The 15,515-nt window shown below is 46.0% G+C and overlaps 1 protein-coding gene across 2 annotated transcripts in view; it reads left to right on the top strand.

Annotated features, from left to right (window-relative positions):
- LOC102745568 (amine oxidase [flavin-containing] A) overlaps nt 1-15,515 on the top strand; it is a 70,718-nt gene that overhangs the window by 50,499 nt on the left and 4,704 nt on the right. For both annotated transcript variants that reach the window (XR_014141352.1, XM_006736325.3), the window contains exons 6-12: nt 3,122-3,263; nt 4,139-4,288; nt 4,559-4,718; nt 5,655-5,751; nt 9,016-9,069; nt 12,623-12,680; nt 14,088-14,185. Coding sequence is in view for 1 of the 2 variants with exons in the window: in XM_006736325.3 (XP_006736388.3) it covers nt 3,122-3,263; nt 4,139-4,288; nt 4,559-4,718; nt 5,655-5,751; nt 9,016-9,069; nt 12,623-12,680; nt 14,088-14,185 (759 nt within the window). In the remaining variant the exon portion in view is untranslated. The remainder of the gene's footprint in view (nt 1-3,121; nt 3,264-4,138; nt 4,289-4,558; nt 4,719-5,654; nt 5,752-9,015; nt 9,070-12,622; nt 12,681-14,087; nt 14,186-15,515) is intronic.

Genomic DNA, 15,515 nt, shown 5'->3' with positions numbered 1-15,515 from the left:
AGGAAGGCTGGATGGTGTGAGGCTATGGTAACTTCCAGGAATGAGCCACATGGATGGGGGGAGAAAGGAAGGATGGATGGTATGGGTAGATTTAATCTTCTAGGAATGAGTGACATGGATGGGGGCGGGGGGGCAGGAAAGGAGGATTGTGTGTGGTGATGGTATCTTCCAGGAAGGGGTGTGACCAGATGGATGGTGTGGGAGGGTGGTATCTTCCAGGAATAGGCCATGGTGGATGGTGGGTAGGGGGAAGAAGACAGCAGTAAAGATGGATGGATGGTGGGATGGCATCTTCCAGGAAGAGCCATTGTCTATGGAGGTAGTCAGGAAGAGTGGATGCTGTTGAGGGAGTGGTATCTTCCAAGAATGAGCCATAGTGGATTGGGGGAGATAGGGAAGAGAAGATGGTATGAAAAGATGGTATCATCAAGGAATGAGCTACAGTGACTATGGGGTGGGGGGGGAGTCAGGAAGGCTAGATGATGTGGAAGCAAGGTATCTTCCAGGAATGAGCCTCAGTGGGTAGGAGAGACAGGAAGGCTATATATTGTTGGGGGGAATGATATCTTCCAGGAATGAGCCTGTTGACTGGGGAGACTGAAAGGACGGTTGATGTGGTGGATAGTATCTTCCAAGAATGCACCAATTGATGGGGGGATATAGGAAGAGTAGAAATAGTTGAGGGTTGAGGGGATGGTACCTTCTAGGAATGAACCACTGTAGGGGGAGAGAGGAAGGGTGGATGACTGGAGGGGAAATTTATCTTCCAGGAAGGAATAGTAGTGATGGAGGTGGGGGAGGGGTACCGGAAGACTGGATGATGTGGTGACAGTTATCATCTAGGATGATAGTAGGTTAAAGGATGGTATCTTCCAGGAATGAACCACAGTGTATGGAGGTGGGTGGAGACAGGACGGTTGATGGTGGCTGAGGGGATATTTTCCAGGAATGAGCCATAGGTTATAGGGGGAGACATGAAGGTTGGATTGGTATCTTCTAGGAATGAGCCATATAGATGGGGGGAGATAGGAAGAGTGGGTAGTGAGGGTGGATGGTATCTTCCAGGAATGAACCACATGGATGGGGGGAGTCAGCAAAGATGGATGTGGTGGAGAATGTTACCTTCCAGGAATGAGCCATAATCCATGGAAGTAGACAGGAAGAGTGTGTGTGTGTGTGTGTTTGGGGGGTGGGCAGTGCTATCTTCCAGGAATGAGCCACAGTAAATGGGGAAGATGGGAAAATTGGGTGGTATGGGAGAATGGTATCTACCAGAAATGAGCTGTGGTGGATGGAGAGGAGAGAGGAAGAGGATGAGGAGATGAAATCACCCAGGAATAAGCTACAGTGACTGTGGGGGGAGACAGGAAGGGTGGATCATGTGGGAGCATAGTATCTTCCAGAAATGAGCCTCAGTGGGTAGGAGACACAGGAAGGATGGATGGTGTGTGGGGATATGTTCCAGAAGTAAACAATAATGGGTGGCAGGGAGAGGATGAGCGGATGGTGTGGTGAGATGGTATCTTCTAGGAATGAGCCACTGTGGATGGGGGAGGCAGGAAAGTTGGAAGGTATGGGAAGATGGTATGTTCCAGGAATGAGCCATAGTAGAATGGGAGGAGACAGGAGGTGTGGTTGGTGTGTTGGGAAGGTTGCTTCCACAAATGAGCTATATGGGTGGGGATAGATGGGGAAGAGTAGACGGTGTGGGGGGATAGTATCTTCCAGGAATGAACCACAGCGCATGGTGGGGGGACAGTAAGGATATGTGGTTTGGTGGGATGGTATCTTCCAGGAATGATCCATAGTAGATGTTGGGGAATAGGAGGGGTGGGTGGCCTGTTGCAGGATGGTATCTTCCAGGAAGGAACCACAGTGACTCAGGTACGTGGTAAGGGGTGGGGGGTACCTACAGGAAGGATACATGGTCTAGGGGATGGTATTTTCTGGCAATGAGCTACAGTGAGGGTGGATAGGAGACGGGAATAGGGATGATATGGAGGCATGGTATCTTCCAGGAATGAGCCATAGTGGATGGAGGAGACAGGAAAAGTGGATGGTGTGAGAGGATGGTACCATCCAGGAATGAGCTACAGTGACTGTGGGAAGTGACAGGAAGAGTGAATGATATGACAGGTAGCTTCCATTAATGAGGTGCAGTGGATGAGTGTAGACAGTATAGGGGAGTGATGTTGGGGAATGGCGTGGCAGGAATCAGCAAGGTTTAGGGGAGATGCAAAGAGTGAATGTTGTTAGGGGAATGGTATCTTCCAGGAATGAGCCACTGTGGATGGGAGAGACCGCAGGGGACGGATGGTGTGATGGGTGGTATCTTCCAGGAATGAGCCACTGTGAATGCTGGGAGATGTGAAGGGGGATGGTGTGGGGGATATTATTTTCCATGTAGAGAAAACAGGAAACCGCTCTTGAAGGCCCCAAGATAGGGAGATTTGACATGTTTTTGCAGTGATATGACAGTGTGCCTGGACTCTTAAGGATGCCACAGGAGAGCAACGTAATTAGAGGTCGGAGAGCTGGTTGAGAGGCTGATGGTGGAAGATAGAGTGGCTGCATTCCAGAATTTTCCCTTTTGCCATGGATGCCATGAAGGGTTTTATGAAGAGTGGTTTTGTTTTGTTTGGCATTGTCAAAAGATTTTATTGGCTGTAATGTGGCAAAGGATCAAAAGGGGCTGTAGTCATAAACCAGGTAGGGATGACCCGGAGGAGCCACCACCGTTGTAACCCAGGTGAGGGATGTGGGTGGACTGGAGCAGGGTGGGAGCAGCGGAGGTGGAGAAGAGAGGACGATTGTTCAAGGAAGCGAGACCTGCATCCTTAATGATCCCTCACCAGCATCTTGACCCTTTTAGACGGTACCAGAATTAATATATTTGGAGCGAACCCATAACTGCCTCAAAACAAAGGAATAGGTTATTTTTCACCAGACGTTAAAATGTGCATTCCTTCAGAGGTAGAGCCTGTGAGGATTGTTGTTTTTTTTCCCCCCCTAAAAGCAGTGCAGATGCTTTTGAACTGTACTGAACTGTGTTTTAAAAAGGTGCTGTCCTGTGAAGCATGTATGTATTTACACCTGACTGTCGCCTTTGTTATGTGACCAGGACCGCTAGGCAGTTTGCATCGCTCTTTGTGAACATCAACGTGACCTCTGAGCCCCACGAGGTGTCTGCGCTGTGGTTTTTGTGGTACGTGAAGCAGTGCGGAGGCACCACTCGGATATTCTCGGTCACCAATGGGGGCCAGGTACGGAGTGTCCCTTCTCAGCCTGTAACCTCCGTTTGTGGTTCTGCCCTCACCCAGTGCACAATCTTAAGAGCTGCTTCCATGTGTGGAACCGTGAGTGGATTTGAGACACGAATTTTTGAAATGATTTCAACCAACGTGCCCGAAACCAAAAGGTCTCCTTTCCTTTTCTCGTTCCTAGAGATGTGTTCACAGCTAAAGAATGTTTCGTTTTGAACTAATTAGGTTTTTGGAATTTAGGTCCTTCCTTTTTTTGGGGGTGGGGGAGAGGTAAGTAAAATTAGTGCAGCTCTGTGGGAGGAGCTGAAGTACTACGGATCAACTAATTTTCAAAAACTTCTAGAACTGGTAAAATGATCGTACTTCAAGTCATCTCTGTTCCAGACAGGGTCTGTCCCATAGTGCAAGGTGTAGCGTCTTTCTCCACTAAGTGAATAATTCCTCTCCTCAGGCGATCTCCGGAACACCCTAAGTTGTTCTCATGGCTCCAAGAGGTATTGGCCATTTGACCCTTAGCTTTAGCAAATACAGGACAGTTGCATCTTTGAAGTATCTTTATACTTAGAAATTGCACATTGCTTCTTTTTTTTTAAAAAGGTTTTATTTATTCATTTGAGACACAGAGATAGAGAGAGAGCATGAGCAGGGGGAGAGGCAGAGGGAGAGGGAGAGGCAGACTCCCTGCTGAGCCAGGAGCCCGATGTGGGGCTCGATCCCAGGACCCTGGGATCATGACCTGAGCCAAAGACAGACGCTTAACCATCTGAGCCACCCAGACGCCCCCATATTGCTTCTTTTGACCTGTATTTTACTTTCTGAGCTATCGTGACCGATGTTTGATATTTATAGTCCTCGTTGCCTGCCTTCTCCTATAGGAACGAAAATTTGTGGGTGGATCGGGTCAAGTGAGTGAACGGATAATGGACCACCTTGGGGACAGAGTGAAGCTGAGGTGCCCTGTCACCTATGTGGACCAGTCGGGTGACAACATCATCATCGAGACATTGAATCATGAACTTTATGAGGTAATTCAGCCTCGTCCCAAGGAGCATATATTAAATAGGCCTCGTGTCTTCTGCAGCTTCTAACCAAATACAATCCAAGCAGTGGTATAATTAATGCTGGTGTGTCTCCAACTCTGTCTTCCAAATTACCATTTTTAGTTGACCTGCCTTGTTCTGTTGTATGTGGTTACTGCTCCGTGTCATTCTAAATGATCAACATGATGTTTCTCCCCCTCTGTAAAGACCGAGACTCACACGTTTGAGGTGGTATTTTGTGTCTGTGTCTTTTAGTGCGGATACGTAATTAGTGCCATCCCGCCAACCTTGACTGCCAAGATCCACTTCCGACCAGAGCTCCCGTCAGAGAGAAACCAGTTAATCCAGCGTCTTCCGATGGGGGCTATCATTAAGTGCATGATGTATTACAAGGAGGCCTTTTGGAAGAAGAAGGGTAGGCTGCACTTACTCACGTTTAAATTGTGTTAAGTGAAGGGATCACACTCTCTTTAGGGACCTTCTCATAGACCCTGAACAGAAAAAAGATGACAAAGATAAATATTTTTAAATTGGCAAAGAAAGGATCAGAAATCTCAGTCTGTCCATCACTTCACAGCCCCTGGTGCGACATAGAATGACCCCAAGAGCACCTGCTGTCAATGAAAGGGAAGGAAGAGATCCCCCCAAGTGGCAGGGGCACCATTGCCCTGGTCCTTGGCATATGTCCTGCCCCTTACTCTAAATGAGAGAGTGACGCAAAGGGGGTGCTGTGGGAAGAGTGCCGCGTTGAAGTCCCACAGTCCCGGGCTTCGCTTGCTTACTAGCTGAGTGACCTTCGCTGTGACAGTTCACCTTTCAGCGTCAGTCTCCTTGTGTCACAATGGTGACAGTGAGACCTGCTGTCAGGATGTGTGTGGCAATTAGCTGAGGCAGGGCCTGGGTGGATTTGGTGGCTATTGTTGGCAAACCTGCTCCTCCTCAAAGGATTCCTTCCCCCAGCTTCTTCTGTGGGTTCCTAGGGGTGATTCCCTCTGACGCAAGCCTCTCTTTGCCCGTGTACTCCAGGGCTCCGGGGCCTCGGTACGGTTTGAGCCGTAGCACTGGTCCTGCGTGATCTTTATGTAGAGGTCATTGAGATGGGTCGTTTGCCACGTGTCTGGGTCAGCAGATATCCTTGTGTAGTTAATGTGTCTACTTAATAAGGAGATATCGTCTAGGGTTGGGGCAAAGACTATTTGAGGTTTGCCTTTCTCTTAGCAAAAGAGTTTTATATGTGTGTGTATGTATGTGTGTGTGTGTGTGTGTGTGTATCTCTATATATCTCTATATATAATTCCTAAATTTTTGATGAGGTCAGTGTCAATCTCCTATTGATTTTCTCTTTATTAAGATTACTGTGGCTGTATGATCATTGAAGATGAGGAAGCTCCAATTTCAATAACCCTGGATGACACCAAGCCAGATGGATCGCTGCCCGCTATCATGGGGTAACTTAGAGCTGAATACTGTGCATTTTCTAAATTGTGTTGGTGTCTTCATGTGGACACTGGCAGAGCATATGGAATCGAGGTCAGGCAATCGTGAATAACCCTACAGAAATACATCATTTTCCACGTTTTAAAATTTAATGTTTTGTAGGTGGCACGGAACTCTGGGAAACTTGACAAAAACTGACACGATTTTGAACTTGTGCCCCTTCCTTTCTTCCCCCACGAAACTTTTGAGGACAGAGTGAAGGAAGCAGCTAGACAGTATGGTAGACAGCCCCGCCTGGGGGCAGAATGTCCACACTCATCTAGAGTGAGAATTGACTGTTTTGTTCTGTAAAACCTTTCAGAGTTAGGCTTCTCTCCATTCCAGACATCACTACACCGCCAACGTGAATACGCTGATCGTTACCCAGGGATGTGAGACCCATGACCAGTGAGGAAGTGCAGTGTGAGGTAGAGCCGGCCCTTGAGTGGATGTCCCTCATTGTGATAGGTCCCACTGCAGCTGTCCTTTGCTAGGGATGCTCCAGGGTTTGGTCCTGTGTCCGGAAAAGGAGAGCTCTCCCTTTCTCCTCCCAGCCCCCCGCCCTCCACAGCTCTGCTGTTGGGGGGCTGGGGGTCCAGACAAGGAAGCAGTGCTTTCACAAGGGAATTGCTCAGGAGTGCCTCCGCCTTCCCGAGTGCCCTGCCTTTGACCCTTCCTCAAAGCTCCACAACTCAAAAGGCTGTTTATTCTACCACATGACAACAGAAGAGCGCAGCCTCTGTACTGACCGAGTGACTGCCAGACACCCGCGGTTTGGCCCTTCCCCCTCGGGAGAGTCGAGCTCACGCACATTGCATCATTGAGGGGAAATTACAAAACCAGAGGCAGACCCGTGACCCGGGACTTAGATTGGACTGCGCACGAGACATTCTGTAACCACGTCTCTGGCTGCAGAATAACAGAAGTAGCACCAGCCTCCCTGGGAAGGGCGGGTGCTCACAGCGGAAGGATCAGAGGAAGGGCGCATCCTCTTCATCTCTAACCCCACTGGGCAAGAAAGGGTACAGACTGCGTGGGCCGTTCGCCACCACCTTCTGCGTGCCAGAGGAAAACAGAAGGTTGACCTAGAGGTTTCAGGAGACCGTCAGGACCAGTCCGACTGTGGACGGAAGGACACTGGATGGTCTTCTTGCTCTGGGAGTAAGATACTGTGGTATCTGCCTTTCTGGGCTTTCTTCGGCTTTATTAGCCACGACACGTATGGCGGAAGTTTTCCAGATGGGAATGGGGTTATTCAGGCAGTTCCTTTTTAAAAAGTGATACTCTAATCTGTCTTATCTGGACAATTGCCTCCGCCCTGCTCTTTGCTCTGGGCAATGAAAGCCTTTACGACAGGGGTGGTAATTGTCCAACTCGGGCGTTTGTGATGACTAGTACCTTTTGGCAACTAGAAAGGACCTTGTACTTGAGAGCCGTGAAATGTCCCCGACCCAAAGCCAGCATGTTTAATTTCCTCAATAAAACCCCAAAGCAAGTTAAAGAAAATCGTCCGTAGTTAAGAGTTAGAGCAGAGGGGTTGTTGTTTCATTCTCGATTTGAGATTTGACAGGAATGGCCACCACGAACTGCCCTTGAGAAAAGGAGCTGGAAGAAGCACCCAAGATCGAAAAAGATTTTCAGATCAATCATTTAATGTTTCATCTGGTATTGGTGATTTTCACTGAAGTCCTGTGTAAGCCTCAAATGATTGATTCATGCATAAACTTAAAATTTAACCATAATCATTACTAGCAAGCCATAACGTAACAGTGTTAAATCAAGCAAAATTATGACTATATCCCATAAAGTTCATTACTTCAAATATCTTAGGTCATCCACACATTCCTCCGAAATACTGTTCTCTGGATTAACGCAAATACGTTTTGTAATCCTTGCTTCCCAGAATGATCTCGAATAACAGACAGCTCTAAAGGAATTGCCAGTCAAACTGAGGAACAGTTTAATTTGGGGGTGAGGAAGAGGATGAAGTATCTGTGTTCGACTCTTGCATTCTCAGTCCTGACCTGTCTTTTTGGCCTAGAACAAAAGAAATACAAGTGTAAAACTTTTTTTTTTTTTTAAGATTTTATTTATTTATTTGACAGAGAGAGAGCACAAGCAGGGGGAATGGCAGGCAGAGGCAGAGGGAGAAGCAGGCTCCCCGCAGAGCAGGGGAAGCCTGATGTGGGACTCAATCCCAGGACCCTGGGATCATGACCTGAGCCGAAGGCAGTCGCTTAACCAACTCAGCCACCCAGGCGCCCAAGTGTAAAACTTTTTTAAATGGAGAAATAATTTCAGTGTCCTTTAGCTCATTTGGATTTGTGAATGCTTTCTAATAATAGTGTGCCTAAGGATTTGTTGTCACAGTTCAGTTCATTAAAACATACATGCAATTAGTAATATCAGTATTTACAGATTAATTATAACTGAGTTTTACTGAGTTACTGAATTTGGGGGAGGTGCTAGGCCAGGTTCCCAGAAGCTAAGTTGGAGATGGAGATTTGGGTGCAAGGGGTTCATTGGGGTGTGTGCCGGGGTCACTGTGGGGAAGGGAAGGAATCAAGATTGGGCAGAGGAAGAGGTTGGGCTCCGACATTGGCCGGGCGGAGGTCTCAGCCATCCCATAAGGAGTTCTGGAACTGGGATGGCCCTTCAGAGGTGTCATGCCCTGAGGTAAGGGAATGGACTTTGGTGCCCACCACACCCCAGAGATGGTCATTCTGGGGAGGGGCGGGACCTTGAGCCAGGCAGCCCTCTGCCACAGAAGGCAGTGGCTGGGGAAGGGTCCAGCCCTGAGCTCTCAGGGTAATGACTGCTTGGTCCCAAAGAGGGATTTGGGGGGCCCACCATGGGTCCACTGCAACTACTAACTTCGATTTGGTTTTCCAGCTTTTATCAAGTATTTGGCAGAAGGCAACAGTCAATTACCAGGATAGCATTTAGCGCAATATTAATTCAACTGACATTTGATTTCCAACTATATGCCAAGAGCCGTGCTGAACTTTGGGGGTAAAGCATTGAGCAGGAGGTGACCGGTTACTTAGGAGCCCACAGCCTAGAGGGGTTTTGGACACAGGCAGATGGAAGGCAGCCTGGCATTTTCTCTAATAGAGGGAAGTAATGGGAGTGCCTGGGCGAGAGTTCATCAATGCTGAGTGGCGGAGGCAAGAACATTTTGGAAAAGAGGAGGCAGCTCGCTCACCTAATCATTCAAATGTCACCTCTCTCTGCAGCTTCATACTTGCCCGAAAAGCTGACCGACTTGCCAAGCTCCATAAGGAAATAAGGTAAGAAGTGACATCTGAAATACATATAAAAGCTTAGCTTTATATTGTGCTTGGTGGGCTAACAACAGTATAATGGCATCTTGAAAAACACCACGATTCACTAATAGTCTTAAAATCCCAATAAATCGACCTTTTTGTCACCATGGCAACCTTTGTGTTACAAGTCCCCTCGACTCAGTGCTTGCCCATATGCGTTAATTAATGTAGGTTTACATATTTGTGTTTATTGTACAGTGGTTGAGAGGTAGGGTTTCCCCCTGTAGGGCAGATGGAGAAAAATTATAGGAAACGTTAGCAGTGCAAAAAAGCTTTAGAGGCTGAGTCCTAATCGCCTCGCGAGACCATTATCCCTTTTCCAAGGTCCTCTGACGTGTACTTTTTCTGAAGAGCAAAGCCATACGTGTGGGTTTCAACCTGTTGCTACTTGTGTACATAGAAGTATCCCCCTTTGATTATCTAGGACGCAGCTCTGACGTTCCCTTCTCTAATAGCTTCCTAGTATAAAACAATCATTGTAGGACAGTGGCTTTTTTTTTTTCCTTCCTTTCTCCCTTTCCCTTTCTGCCTTGTTGTATTTGTTTGGTTTTGCCTTGGAATCCTTTCCTTTGTTCAGATAAAAGCTTACCAGGAACTCTTAACCTGGAAACAGTCATTTGGCTGTTGGGGGGCAGGGTGCCTCTGGGAATTTCTGGGCTTCCCTTCCAGAGGGTAGCCCTAAATCCTTTGTTGGCTTTTGAAGAGGACCAGGATGCACACAGATGTACACTTCTCTCTGCATTTAATTAAACAATGAAGCAGCAAATCCACAAGCAGCCCTTGCTTTGAGAGTTACTTTGATGACTTTGGAATTCAGGCTGCAAAAGTTTCCACATTTGCACACGAATTTGTTTCTTTGAGCTACCATAAGGTCTGATTTCGAGAAGGGAACTCTTTGTCTCCTCACTCAGAAGAGGGAAAATTTGGGGTCCAGTGGCAGGGAATGGTCTGTCCGGGTCTCAGAAGAGGGAGAATTTGGGGTCCAGTGGCAGGGAATGGTCTGTCCAGGTCTCCACAAAGTCAGGAATAGCATCCAATGCAAACTTTTTTTCATTACGCCATACTAAGCTTGACATTTTCTTTTGGATTTCCTGCTTTCCCCCTTTATTAATAGTAAAATAAATACCAGCCTGGATGTAGACATTTGGTTATGATTCCACACGGTGGCTGAACTTCTCAAAAGTTTTTATAAGGCAAAACCCTTAGAACCCCGAATGTGTCTTTGACTGGAGCGAGATTCCCACAACCGACTGCATCAACATCTGCCAGAGAATGTTTGGAAAATATGTTTTTTTTCTGAGGCCGATAGATTATGATGTGGTAGATTAGGAGTGGAGCCTGAGTATTTTGTATCTTTTAACAAGCTTTTCAAATGATTATGACGAGCAGCCAGATTTAGAAACCAGTGAGTAAACACAACTACAAGAGATTTGCACAGTGGCCTCTTTTGGCCATGATTTAAAATATGTTCTATTATTTTTAGAGCCCAACCAACCAATCACTGCATTGCTCTAACATTTTTGACTTACATAACTTTCCCCCAAATTTTTACATTTTAATGGGACGAAGGGATGGGGAAGATAATTTCCTGATGTTTTGTATGAACTCATCCCTGACTCATCTTATAACTGTAAAATACAGTAAATAATGACTTCCCTTTCTATTATAAAGGGCTTATTGTCCATCATGAAAAATTAACTGCAAGGTAGGTTGATTGGATTTTAGATTTCATTCTGTTTTAATAAAGATTTTATCACATGTCCCCAAAATAAGCTAAGCATCATTAAACTTTAGAATGATGATCCATCCATACTTTTGTTTTCTGATTGACTCTCAAATGTTGGAATTTCCTCATAACACCCACGCGAAGTAGGTAAGAACCCATCATCTCATCATAGAGTAGGAAAGAGGTTATCATGTTATGCTGAGGATGGATTTTGATTCAGTACATTTTTATTGAGCTTCAGCCTCCTCATCTTTCACATTAAGTGGCTTGGATTGGACAGAGAGAGACAGAGGCAGGCAGTCGTCTGGAAACTTCTTCCAGTTCTGCATTTCCTTTATGGTTATTGATCTGCAGTAGGAGCAGCTCCTTCATGGAAACCAAACTTTTCCTGTTTGTACTGGAACTTACAGAGCCACCTAAATGTTCTAGAACATCACCTCAGCAGTAGCCTTTGTCTATCTCTGAAAACCTTCCATGGGAACATGGTGGCAGCAAGCCACTATGTTTATGATTTCACCTCCTCTTCCTGACTTAACACTGTATCTCCATGAAACGGAAGTTCTGGGAGTTATATAAATGGCCTAAATGTGAGCATTTTGACAAATTTATAAGGTTAGATTTTATCTCACATCGTTCAGAGAAATTGAGGACATGTTTTAAAAATGTTTTCTAATGTAATTGGCAACGTAAAATCATCATTCTTAAAAATCTCTGTTTCTTTTATTACTAGTAAGTATAACCCTCCCACCCCTCCTTTTCCCCCTTCTCTCATTTTTGGCCATTAGTCTCTTCACCTTTCAGTACTTGTGTTTCAGATTCGAGGTAAACCCTGCACCCATTTTTTAGCAAATTTTTTTTTTCCAGTTGCTCATTAGCGCCTAACAAATATTTTGGAGCAGTTTCAATGTTTAAACTATATAAAGACTAAAGAAGTTAAATACCAAAGTATATAACTGGCTCAGTATGAACCTGTTCAAACAAATCCTGAAATTGAACCATTTATTTTGAAAAGGGGTGATTTTAGTAAATTAGCACTTTTTAATTTCCCCAAGAGTGGTTGTGAGTTTGCAAATACCTATTTCAGAAAGTGCCTAGATCAGTGAAGCTGCTGATTTTCTTTAAGACCTACCACGTGTCATGTGATGTGATAGTCATTTACATAATGAATTATGAGGGTAGCCAAAGACTGTCTGGGGTAACATTGTGTAGCACATCCCTTGGAAGTACTGTGTCCACAGACCATTCTGTCACATGCCCGATGACTAGAGTAGAATGACCATAGGCCTCTTGTGGTGTGGCATATTGTATGTTATACTTAAAAGATTAAATAAGCTTCAGATGTTCATAGATCTTTAAAACATAAGTGGAGGATAGTTAAAAGATGCTGTCATATGGACTATGGACTTCTAAAAGGGATTATTCTAGAATTCTATGTGTTCCAGAAAAGTGACTTAGCATCATTTCCTAAACTGACTGCACTTAATCAAATCTTATTTTCCCCATTTGAATCTTGAATAGATAGGATACCGGGTAGTAAAAGAGGCAAAAATATAAAAGGAAAATTCTGTTGCGTCTTCAAGTCAAATGACCGTATTGAGGCACAGAGGGTTGATCCGAGTGCAGAGATTCATGGAACTATTCATGTTGTGTAGTTACCATTGATTTTAGGTTTTTCTTAATACATCTGGTTCGTTGGCGAGAGCCAATGATAATGAATAAACTCACTGTGTTTATTCTCTACTCCTCAGTTATTACTTCCTTAACATTTCTCTTTTTTACTCTTCTTTACAGGAAGAAGAAGATCTGTGAGCTCTATGCCAAAGTGCTAGGATCCCAAGAAGCTTTACAAGTAAGAAACCCTCAGCTTTAATCCCTGGAAAGTTCTGCTCTGTTTGCTCTAAGTGGTAAAGCAAAGCAGAGTCTGGTTTCCTGACCGTCTTAGGAAGAGAGTCTTATGAAGGGATATGCTTACTGGAGGATTAACTTTAGTCCCAGAAAGGCCAATGAAAGCTGCCGTCAGGGGCATGCAATTTCTGATGCAGCAGTTCCTTGGGCTGTTTCCGTGTTCCCTGGATAACTGGCAGCCAATTGCCATCAGGGCCTGGAGTCACAGGTATTATCTCCCGGGTGGGTGAGATCAGTTCCCAGAACAGAGGTCCTGCCCTCCCATCAAAGCCAACTGACTGCTCTGAAGCGAAATCCCAAATACGTCCTCATCTGTTGGTGAGGGCGCACTAGTGAATACTTGATAGGGTGGGCAGAATCTAGACTCTCTCAGGTCAGAGCCACACTAATTGATTTTTCCATCCGTAGACTCCATTCACAGCTCATGTAATTTCAGTCCTTTCAGTCCACCACTGAAAGTGATGACGGGAATGAAATTCTATCTGAAGATCCTATTACCTAGCTGGGGGTTCTTTCAGGAGATTATCTCTGAACTGTTCGAACAATGAACTTGTAGACTCTGTTAGAGAAAAACTCAGAGAACGGTCTCTCATGTCTCTTGGAAACCATTGCTCATCTTTAATTGTCCCCATTTTAGCAGGATTCCCATCATTCACTTTTCCAGCTCAGAGAAATGGTTCCAAAAAAAAGCCTTTCTTAGACATCGTGCTTATCTTTTTTTTTTTAAGATTTTATTTACTTATTTTAGAGAGAGAGAGAGCAAATGGGTGGAGGAGCAGAGGGAGAGGGACAAGCAGACTCCAAACTGAATGCAGAGTTCGACGCGGGGCTTGATCCCAGGACCCTGAGATCACGACCTGAGCTGAAATCAAGAGTCAGATGCCCAACTGACGAGCCACCCAGGCGCCCCTACATTGTGCTTATCTTATGTCTCCTCCCTTCCACTTTTTTTTTTTTTCCAGCCATGGTAGATAGGGAAGTAAAAGTCTGTTATTTAGAGAATCCAGAGATTTGAGCAGACCTTTCCAGAATGTGATTGTTGGTGAGGCTTAGTCTAAAGATTTGAGATCTGCGTGGCACTGCCCTCTCTCCCAGATATTGGAATACTCCATGCCTCCCCTCATCAAGAGGTCGAAAAAGTCAAAGTATACATGTTTTGTCACTTGGTACCTCCCCGAAGGCCATTTACTTGGTACTGTCATGTTTCCCCTTAAATGAAATAGAAGAACAGGGCCACCTTTTTCTTTAATGTAAAGTTTTTGTTAAAGTAAAATGCACAAGAGCCTTCGTGGTTGACGGGTCGCATTTCAGCTTTGTCTTCCCTTTGGAATTCTCCCCCCACCGAATGCAGCCGGTGCATTACGAAGAGAAGAACTGGTGCGAGGAGCAGTACTCCGGGGGCTGCTACACCGCCTACTTCCCCCCTGGGATCATGACTCAGTATGGAAGGTACTGCCCAGACGCCATCCCGATTAATCCAAGACAGGAACCGAACTTTATTTTTTTTTAAGATTTATTTATTTATTTATTTGTCATCGGGAGAGAGAGCGAGAGAGCGCACAAGCAGGGGGAGTGGCAGGCAGAGGGAGAGGGAGAAGCAGGCTCCCCGCTGAGCAGTGAGCCCGATGTGGGGCTTGATTACAGGACCCCGGGATCATGACCTGAGCCCAAGGCAGATACTTCCCCGACTGAGCCACCCAGGCGCCCCGACATGCACCAAACTTAAACTCATAAGCAAAGTTCGAGGGGACTTGGAGACATAGTGGTCAGCATTCGGATTTCGGATGCCCCAGGTAGTTAGTGTGTGGATTTCTGGCCGTCCGTAGGAAAATAAGGATGCCAGTACGTAGAAGCTTAGCTGTCAGCACGCAGAGCAGTAGCAGAGCACGGGTGAGGGTTTCAGATGTCAGTGCTCCGGGTGAGCACCCTGAAAGCTGCAGTGTCCTCCAGCCAGCCTTCTTGAGCTCAATTAGACATTGAGTTTCACACGACTACCCTAGGCTTCTGAGTACCCGTCTCCGCCTAAGGACGTTAGCTACAGACATCTTGCTGCAGCCGCTCCTCTTCTTCGGGGGAGCCATCCCTGCCGAGGACAGCTAACCTGTGAGGAGGGGATCTCGGCACGGATTCGGAGAGTCCGCCTTGGCTTCGAAGCCCCATAGGCCCCAGAAGAGCCATTGTCTCTTGTAACTGCCTCATAGGGCACAGGGGTCTGTCTGTCCAGGGATGTGCTCAGCTGCAAGAGCCCAAAGAGAGAGCCTCCTGCTGGGTATTTGCAACTCAGGACAGTCTTCCCAGCCCCGACGCGGTTACCGGTGTGAGGGCGGGAGAGGCGTTTGGGCGTAAGCAGTGTCGCGTGGTGACGTCCCTGGCGGGGTACCTTCCATCAGGTTCCCAGAGGAACGGAGCTGGAAAGTTAATTCCGGCTCACGTGTGTCCACAGAGAAAGAGGGGCTTCTTAACCCTTTCCTTACATGAGACTGTTCGTTGTTTTTAATTAATTGAATCAAATAGTCTTTGTGAGTGATAATGGGATTGATGAGCTGGAGTAGTTCCGAAGGCAGAGTAGAAGGCCAGAAGTGGATAAAGAAGATGTGGTCCATATATACAATGGAATATTACTCAGCCATCAGAAAGGATGAATACCCAACTTTTACATCAACATGGATGGGACTGGAGGAGATTATGCTAAGTGAAATAAGTCAAGCAGAGAAAGTCAATTATCATATGGTTTCACTTATTTGTGGAACATAAGGAATAACATGGAGGACATTAGGAG

The sequence above is a fragment of the Leptonychotes weddellii genome, chromosome X, assembly GCF_054177405.1.
Source record: "Leptonychotes weddellii isolate Sample4059 chromosome X, ASM5417740v2, whole genome shotgun sequence".
NCBI lineage: Eukaryota > Metazoa > Chordata > Mammalia > Carnivora > Phocidae > Leptonychotes > Leptonychotes weddellii.
This window is presented reverse-complemented; position numbering and strand designations above follow the sequence as displayed.